General features: G+C 41.0%; 1 protein-coding gene across 2 annotated transcripts in view; it reads left to right on the top strand.

Moving 5' to 3' along the window:
* Positions 1 to 10171, top strand: part of LOC122558864 (monocarboxylate transporter 5-like) — a 63079-nt gene that overhangs the window by 31549 nt on the left and 21359 nt on the right. For both annotated transcript variants that reach the window (XM_043707724.1, XM_043707725.1), the window contains exons 2-3: positions 7164 to 7296; positions 8805 to 8948. In XM_043707724.1, the coding sequence (XP_043563659.1) occupies positions 7164 to 7296; positions 8805 to 8948 (277 nt within the window). The remainder of the gene's footprint in view (positions 1 to 7163; positions 7297 to 8804; positions 8949 to 10171) is intronic.

Raw genomic sequence — 10171 nt, 5'->3', positions numbered from 1 at the left:
CGTTCACCTCCTTAGTCACCTTCTCAAAGAATTCAATAAGGTTTGTGAGGCACGACCTGCCCTTCACAAAACCATGCTGACTATCCTTGATCACATTATTCCTATCCAGATGTTCATAAATCCTATCCCTTACAATTCTCTCTAAGATTTTGCCCACAACAGAAGTGAGACTCACCGGCCTATAGTTACTAGGGTTATCCCTACTCCCCTTCTTGAACAAGGGAACTATATTTGCTAGCCTCCAATCTTCTGGCACTACTCCTGTAGACGAGAACATAAAAATCAAGGCCAATGGCTCTGCAATCTCCTCCCTTGCTTCCCAGAGAATCCTAGGATAAATGCCATCAGGCCCAGGGGACTTATCTATTTTCACCCTTTCCAGAATTTCCAACACCTCTTCTCTACATACCTCAAAGCCATCCATTCTACTTAATTGTGACTCAGTACTCACATTGACAACAATGTCCTGTTCCTGATTGAATACTGACGAAAAGTATTCATTCAGTGTCTCCCCAATCTCTTCAGCCTCCACACGCAACTTCCCACTACTATGAGCCAGAGAAAGTCTACAACAAGTTGAGTAGCAAAGGTTTGAGATAGATTTTGTTCCTGTATCATGACATCACGATAGAGATTTTGTTATGCCATATGAGTTGTACGACTGTGCTGTAATTTGATACCAGTACGTGACCTTTGGTACTATGCCATATAAATGTTGTAAATGTTAAGATACAGTAGAATATTTGCCTTAACAATACAATAACTACTCGTGAGATGTACAATACTTCTGATATTCCTGTCTAGAGTCACAGAGATGTACAGCACGGAAACAGACCCTTCGGTCCAACTTGTCCATGCCAACCAGGTATCCTAAATTAATCTAGTCCCATATCCCTCTAAACCCTTCCTATTCATATACCCATCCAGATACCTTTTAAATGTTGTAATTGTATTAGCCTCCACTACTTTCTCTGACAGCACATTCCATACACAGACAACCCATGGTGTGAAGAAGTTGCACCTTAGGTCCCTTTTAAAACTTTCCCCCTCACCCTAACCTATACCCTTTAGTTCTGGATTTTCCCAACCCAGGGAAAAGACCTTGTCTATTTATCCTATTCATGCCCCTCATGGTCTTATAAACCTCTATAAGGTCACCTCTCGGCCTCCGACGCTCCAGGGAAAATAGCCCCAGCCTGTTCTGCCTCTCTCTGTAGCTCAAACCCTCCAACCCTGGAACCATCTTGTAAATCTTGTCTGAACCCTTTCAAGTTTCTCAACATCCTTCAGAAAGGAGGGAGACAAGAATTGCACACAATATTCCAAAATTGGCCTAACCAATGTCCTACACAGCTGCAATATGACCTCCCAAGTCCTATACTCAATATTGTGACCAATAGAGGAAAGCATGCTAAACGCCTTCTTCACTATCCTGTCTGCCTGAGACTCCACTTTCAAGGAATTATGAATCTGCACTCCAAAGTCTCTTTGTTCAGCAACACTCCCCAGGAGTTACCATTGAGGGTGTCAGTCTTGCCTTGATTTGCCAATTGAGCAAGATGAAGATGAATAAGAAAAGGTCACAGAAAGACAAGGGCAGTAACTTGTCTTTTTGTAAACAAGAATTTTTTTTTTTATCAGTACCGCATGATGGTTCCTCAATGGCTTTTAACTCAGAGGTTTAAGCAGAGAAATAAATCTAATCATGGTAACCTGAGACTATTCTGGAAATTATTTAGACAGTGGATACTTATTCATTACAATACAGGATTAGTAATTCAGAGACCTGGGTCAGTGATCTGGAGATGTGAGGTCAAGTCATGTATTAACAGGCATTGACTGATGGGAAATTTAAATTAAATTCATTCAATAAATCTGGAAGTATAGTTTTGTTTCAGTGATGGTGTTGTGAAAGAAAAATTGATTTGTTAATACCCTTTTGCAAAATGATTTTTAAAAATAGCTTTAGCGTGATTTAGGCACCACTGGCTAGACCAGTATTTATTTTCAATTTCCAAATTGCCCTTGAGAAGGAAAATTTGCCATCCTCCCTCAAATGGTCCACGTGTGCCTCCCGATTCACAACACTAATGTGTTGTTTCGGAAATGGCCTTGCAAGTTCATTCAATGACATCTAGAGTTGAGCAATAACTGTTAGCCTTGCCAGCAACACCCACTGAATGAATGACAATGAAAAATGACACCATATCAGCCAATGAGTATAGAATCAAGGCCAGATTTCTGTTTTAAAGGACTGCAGTGATAAACTGGTAACTATAAATGCTATAAATGTTAGGATACAGTAGAATTTGGAATCCTATGTCATATACCATTTGATAATCTATGCAACTAAACAATTAGAAAAAACTCATTTGGCAACCTCTGTCCTCTGACTCATCAAAAACCTAACAGACCTTTAGAATTTATTGGTGGCTCCATAATCCACTGCTTTTTGTCATGATTTGGATGTAAGCATGGGAGTTATGATTAGTAAGTTTGTAGATAACACCAAAATTAGGGTATAGTGGACAGGAAAGAAAGTTACCTCAGAGTACAATGGGACCTTGATCAGATGGGCCAATGGGCAAAGGAGTGGCAGATGAGTTTAATTCAGATAAAAGTGAGGTGCTACATTTTGAAAAGGCAAATCAGAGCAGGACTTATACATGTAATGGTAACATTCTCGGGGAGTATTCCTGAACAAAGAGACATTGGAGTACAGGTTCATAGTTCCGTGAAAGTAGAGTCACAGGTAGATAGGATAGTGAAGAAGGCGTTTGGTATGCTTTCTTTTATTGGTCAGTGCATTGAGTATAGGAGTTGGGAGGTCATGTTGCAGCTGTACAGGACATTGATTTGGCCACATTTGGAAATCTTCATTCAGTTCTGGTTTTCCTGCTATCAGAAAGATGTTGTGAAACTTGAAAGGGTTGAGAGAAGATTTACAAGAATATTGCCAGAGTTGGAGGGTTTGAACTATAGAGAGAGGCTGAATAGGCTAGGGCTATTTTCTCTGGAGCGTCAGAGGCTGAGGGGTGACCTTACAAAAGTTTATAAAATCATGAGGAGCATAGAAAGGATGAATAACAAAGGTCTATTCCCCAGTGTAGCGGAGTCCAAAACTAGAGGCTGTAGATTTACAATGAGAGGGGAAAGATTTAAAATGGGTTTGAGGGGCAACCTTTTCATGCAGAATGTGATCCGTATGTGCAGTGAGCTGCCAGAGAAAGTAATGGAGGCTGCTACGATTGGAATATTTAAAAGGCATCTGAATGGGGACATAAATAGGAAGGGTTTAGAGAGATATGGTTTAAATTTTAGCAAATGGGACTAGATTTGTTTAGGATATCTGGTTAGCATGGATAATTTGGACTGAAGGGTCTGTTTCCATGCTGTACAGCTCTATGACTGTGTGACTCTATGAACGTAACCAGATCAAGTCACCAGTGGAAGTAAATGAGAGTGTAAGAAGAGAGACCACATTAAGGTAAGTCACAGCAGACGGGTCTCACCCATCTCCAGGTAATTGTAAGAGCAAAAAGAAATGAAAAAAAAAATGCTTCACTTTGGTAAGATGGACAAGAGCCTTGTAAAATAATGGTAGAATTCTAAAGTGGGTGCAGTAATAGAGACCTGAGATAGATGTGCATAAATCATTAATGTGTCAGCACAGGCTGAGAAAGTGTGAGAAAGTGATCTAAGGCAGTGTTGTGAGTTATGGCGAGATGTGTGACAGAATCAGGTGCCAAGTCTGGCAAGACCTATCTCAGTGTTAGGATCATCTTGCTCCACTTTCTATGCTTTTTGCATGCACCAAAGTGAGATTCTGACAGGGCAGGGGGAAATGCCAATTGATGAGGAATTAACACTTGTTAGACACCTTGTTAACACCACAACTCACCTCATTAGTATTCACACTCCCATCTTCCCAAACTCGTCCAACAAGCAGGATAATGGGGAAACGCAACAAGGAAGTCAGAGCATGGCACTCAGTTTGCCACTTTGTCCAAACACTGTGCAGCAGCTGCTCAGAGTGCACTCCACAGGAATGTGTTGCCCATAGACAGTGGCAACCAGCACCTGCCATTGTGACCATCATAACCCCTCCCCAGTACATCGGCAAGCTGCTCTTAGGCATAGACTGCAGTTAGCATTGAGAAGGCTGCAGCAAAGACATTTTGTGTGCACAGATATGGAACTGACTCACAGAATGGATCAGTCTGCATTTCCAGTTGAGAGCGTGGTGCTGGAAAAGCACAATAGGTCAGGCAGCATCCAAGGAGCAGGAGAATCGACGTTTCCGGCAAAAGCCCTCCATAGGAATTCCTGACGAAGGGGTTTTACCCGAAATGTCGAATCTCTTGCTCCTCGGATGCTGCCTGACCTGCTATGCATTTCCTGCACCACACTCTCAACTCTAATCTCCAGCATCTGCGGTCCTCACTTTTGCCCAGGCTGCATTTCCAGGCAGCTTTTTTGCTCTCTTAATGCAGTCTGGTGTATGCTGCTTGAACTAACAATAGGCCAGTACTCAGACCACATCATACCAACAGTGAAAATCATTTTATCTGTTAAAACAGCCTTAACTGTGTCCAAATTGCTGGCCAATTCCACCTTCTTGCCTCTATGGAAGATTTGAAAAAGTAGCCCTCATGACATCACAACTCTTTTTTCAGTACAAATACCACCTCCAACCTATTGCTACAAGCCTACAGCTATAGTAATGATAAACTGAAGGGAACAAAAAGCACTCTTAAACCAGCAATAAATATAAGAAAATAGAAAAAAATACTGCACCGCAGTACAGACCTTTATTCTGACCTTTTTAAAGAACATAAAGCTACATAAAAAATAGAAAGCAAATATCTGAGCATGAAATGGCAGTTCATTGGCATTCTGTCAGATATTCAGTGCTCTAAAGAAGGAATTAATCTCTACTTTGTGGATCAAGGCATATCTGAGAAGGGAAGATTGGGAGTCAAAATTCTTATTGCTTTGGTCAGGAAAAGGATAAAGTAGAATAAAATCAGGCAATGACCACAAAGACCCTGACAATTTTTTGCAGATTTTAAAAGTTCACTTTGAAGTTCAAATCGAATTCAGAATACACAGACTTGAGTTCATATTGTTTCAGTAACTACCATGTGAAACAACTGGCCAGTTCACAGGTGGGGAGTTAGCTAGAAGAGCTATGGAACTGATCACTGCCACAAAAGCCATTATACCCTTCAGCAAAATGCTTATAGGCAAACCCAAAACTAAGCTATCAACACACTGCTACAAGAAGGATGCAGGTTTGCATTATTGAGGCTGGTCAGTAACACCTACGAGTGCTTGATTCATCAACAACTATTGTAACTGACAACAGGAGCAGTAGAACATCCAAATCTTGCATTGGGTTAAAATGTGTAAAACAATCTGAATGCCCAGAGAAACCTAAATTGCAACACAATACCCCACTCCATCATGTCATGGAGTCATTGAGACATGCAGCATGGAAACAGATGCTTGGGTCTGACTAGTCCGCACGACCATATTTCTGCAAACTAAACTAGTCCCACCTGCCTGCATTTGGCCCATATCCCTCCAAACCTTTCCTATTCATGTACTTATCCAAATGTCTTTTGTAAGTTGTAACAGTACCTGCATCCACTACTTCCTGTGGCAGTTCATTCCACACACGAACCATCCTCTGCATAAAAAGGTTTCCCCTCTTATCCTTTTTGAAAATATACTCCCTAGTTTTGGATTCTCCATCCTAGGGAAAAGACCCTCGCTATTCAGTCATGATTTTATATACCTCTATAAAGTCACCCGCCAACTCTTACACTCCAGTGCGAAAATTCCTCGTCTATCCAGCCGCTCCATATAAATCAACCTGGTGAGGTGATCACCTCATGGTATTATTATTGGACTGTTAATCAAAAGACTCAGTAATGTCCTGGGTAAAATTTGAATCCAATAAATGTCTGGAATTGAGGGGCTAATGGCGAGTATGAATCCATTGTCAAAAAACCCTATCTGGGTCGCTGATGACCTTTATAGAAGGAAACTGCCATCCTTACCTGGTCTGGCCTACATGTTACTCCAGATCCACAGCAAATTGGTTGACTCTTAACTGCCCTCTGGGCAATTAGGGATGGGTAATAAGTGCTGCCTGGCCTGCATCACTCTCATGCTGTGAATGAATAAAGAAAAAAAGACCCTCCGTTCCTGGTAAATCTTTTCTGAACTCCTCTCCAAATTGATAATAACCTTCCTTTAATTGGGTGACAAGAACTGTACACAGTACTCAAGAAGTGGTCTCACCAACATCTTGTACACCCTTAACATGACTTCCCAACTCCTATACTTAAAGGTCTGAGCAATGAAGGTATGTGTGCTGAACGCCTTCTGAACCACTTGTTTATACGCGACACAAACTTCAAAGAATTATGTGCCAGAACTGCTAGGTGTCGCTCTGTTCTACAACACTACCTCTGGCCCTACTATTAATCATATACAACCTGCCCTTATTTGTTTTACTAAAATGTGATACCCCACATTTATCCATATAAACTTATCTGCCACTTCTCAGTCCATTGTCCCAATTGAACAAGATCTCTTTGTAAACCCTCCAACTAAATATTAGGAAACTGAAACCAGTCAAGCTCTGGAATTCCTGCCCCAATCCTCTCGCTAAATCTCTTTGACCAAGCTTTAGGCCACCCTAATATCTCGATGTGTGGCTTGGTGCGAAATTTTGTTTCATAATGCTCCTGAAAAGCACCTTAGGTTTTATGTAAGGCTCTATATAAATCCAAGTTGTTGTTATTATGAAGCAACTTGGGGTGTTAAAGGTTCTTTCTAAACAACATCTTGTTGGAGGTTGCAGTGGTTTTGTAATTCTAGTTGAGTAAATCATTTAATTTTATGGAAGCAACAATTTTGTGGAATGAAGCAACAATAACACTAGTGACAGTCAAAAGCAATGTTGCCCACAGCTGTGAAATAGTTTCGTAGCTTGTTGGTTCATCAATAAACTGTGCTGTATCGGATCCGGATTTACAATCATCCATTGATAACAGCATGTGACATTATTGCTTAGCTGTGCATTGCCATGAGGAAAGTACCAGCTTTGAGTTCTGAATGTAATTTTTGTTTAATCTCTTTGATTCATGTAGATCAATGTGTTGGCCATGGGAATACTGAAATCATTTGGGATCTTATCTGCAGCACTTCAGGAAACTTTTCAGGCATCTATGGAACAGATTGGCTGGATTGGATCGATTCTATCATGCGTGCGTTTAACTGCAGGTATTATGAAAATATAATTGATGGGCCAAATGGGCCTGTTTGCACACTGTAAGGATTCTATGAAAATAATGTATTCTTGCATGGTGTAGGAATATATGTAGCTATACAGCATATCAACAGTGTTACTGAGATTATCAATTAAGTTTAAATTCTACTGCAGTGGTGTTTGAACCCCTCTGCCCAGAGCATTAACCTAGCCCGCTAGACTGCTGTGAAGGATGCAGCAATATTTGTGCATTTGGAACACTTGCCAGTGCACTGCAATGTACCAACACGGGTGGTTAATATAATTGTAATTTAAGTCTGGCGTTCTGGAATAAGCTTTGTTGGGAATCACTCTCTCCTGCAGTGAAGCTATAACAACATCTCATTGTACAGAAGAGCAAAACAGTTAGCATCAGTATTAGTAGCTAGCCTAAAATTAACACACTGAGCTCCTTACACTCGTGGATAAAATGGTGGTTTAGGTTTGCAGTGATAATGTATTATTTTTCTCCCCTTTTCTGCCATTTTTCTTCCATCCTTCTAACTTACTTTGCCTTTATGGAGATCAGGGCATGGTGCTTAGTGTTATGGATCAGACCAGACCCCTCAAAATATTTTAAGAAGGTAGCCTGGACCATAACCTTTTCTTATTTGTAAAGGTAGATGTGAAGTGCTGTGTTCCAGATGTAATGCCACTGGTCAAACTGCTCATGGTTAAGAAAACACAATTTATTTAAACACTATAATTAAAATACAAGCAAAAGAAAGAGTCATTTTGAATAACTTAACCAAATAATAGATACCTATTGCTAATTAACTGTTCCAATGTAGTAACATCGCATAAACACACCCCTCAGCAAAAAGGTACATTCAGACACAGATTCTCAAATGCAGTTCTCCAATCCAGGAGGAAGAAACATCAAGAGAAAATTCAGATAGTGTAGCAGACAGGAGACATTCATTGAAGTTTCCAACTCGTTTTGAGACCCCAAAAGCTTCTGACTGCTTAAAGCTAAAAAAAACTAGTAATCAGGTCAACATCTCTACCCAACAACCTCTCTTCAAAAAAAAACAAGACATAATAACTTTTTAATGTGACAGCATCGTCACACTTAGATATCCTCAAATGATCTTCATTCAGTTGTACATTTGAGTGTCAGGAACTAGGTAGAGTGTTCTAAAAAGGTGTGGCATTAAAAGCTGCCTTGCCCACTGCATGAAGTGCAGTGATCACTGATCAGGTTTTAAATTCTCCAGCCCAGTGTCGCTCAGGCCAAGTGTAGATATGTATCTGAAAACCTGCTTACCCTTGCAGAGTATGGAATCTTAAATGTCTGTCTGACTCACCTCTTCACTGGAGCCATTGGTGGGATGAGAGAAGAGTCAATGTACAATTAATATTGAATGCTGCCAGTGGAAATAAATCTGAGTCGTTGGTAATGTAAGAGCAAAATGAGATCTTTCCCAGATATTTTCTCCCTTGACTAATTTTATTTTGGGATTTTGTTATGTTTCTGTACCAGGTCCAATTGCTTGTATATTCTGTGCAAAGATAGGTGAGAGGCAAACTGGGATTCTGGGGGCAGCCATGGTATCTACTGGATTGTTCATAAGTTCATTCGTTGACAGAATTGCCTTCCTCTATGTCACACTTGGCTTATTGGCAGGTAAGCGTTACCTTTACTAAAATATGCAGGAGAAAACCTCCTTTGTAGTAAGGCTTTAATAGCGGGAAGAACTCCGTCCCTTCATTTTCCAGTCTGACAGACTCCAGGGCAATGGGCCAAACCATTTCCCTCTGTGAAGAATGATTGGACAATATTAAGGATCCATTTGAATACTTGCTTTAAGTTAGGGGACAGGGACTCAGACTGGGAGACAAGACTCGGAATGACAGAGAGCTTATGGACAAGTTAATTGTTGTTTTAAGTCTGTCCAAGAGAAAGGCTGCAGTAGTGAGTATAGTGGATTCTTTCTTGATTATATGTTTTTGGAGATAAGTCTCTTGATTAAACTTAAAATATAAGCCATAGCTATTAACTTAAACTGGGGCAGTGTTTGTAGTGGAATAAGACGGTGTTATTTTCTGGGTCTGTAGATTGTGAAGGAGCAAAAATGGCCTTTGCAGTGATATGTACTTCTTTTCAGATGTAGGAGTTTAAAGAGAGTTTAAGGGTTACTGCGGATTATATCTGCCATAAATGCTGTTGAATGCGAACCTTATCAGAGCGAGTGGATCGGTTGGAGAGACAGATAGAAGCGATGAGGAATTTGCAACAGCAACAGTATGTGATGGATGGCAGTTATAGGAAGGGGGGAAAGTCTCAGATACAGTCACATAGATGGGTTAACTCCAGGAAGGGTGAGAGAGGTCGGCACCTAGGGAAGGAGTCTTTTGTGAATATACCCATTTCAAACAGGTATGCTGTTTTGGAAAATATAGGGGGTGATGGATTCTCAGGGGAACGTAGCACAAACAGCCAAGTTTCTGGTAGTGAGACTGGCTCAAATGCAACGAGCGGTACGTCGGCTTCCAAGAGATCAATTGTGTTAGGGGATTCTGTAGTCCGAGGTACAGACAGACATTTCTGTGGCCAGCAGAGAAAAAGCAGAATGGTGTGTTGTTTCCCTGGTGCCAGGATCAAGGATGTCTCAGAGAGGGTGCAGAATGTTCTCACGGGGGAGAGGGGCCAGCAGGAGGTCATTGTCCACATTGGAACCAACAACATTGGAAGGGAAAAGGTTGAGACTCTGAAGGGAGATTACAGAGAGTTAGGCAGAAATTTAAAAAGGAGGTCCTCAAGGGTAGTAATATCTGGATTACTCCCAGTGCGACGAACGAGAGAGGGCAGGAATAGGAGGATAGAGCAGATGAATGCACGGCTGAGGA

Source organism: Chiloscyllium plagiosum, chromosome 18 (genome assembly GCF_004010195.1).
Source record: "Chiloscyllium plagiosum isolate BGI_BamShark_2017 chromosome 18, ASM401019v2, whole genome shotgun sequence".
Classification (NCBI taxonomy): domain Eukaryota; kingdom Metazoa; phylum Chordata; class Chondrichthyes; order Orectolobiformes; family Hemiscylliidae; genus Chiloscyllium; species Chiloscyllium plagiosum.
This window is presented reverse-complemented; position numbering and strand designations above follow the sequence as displayed.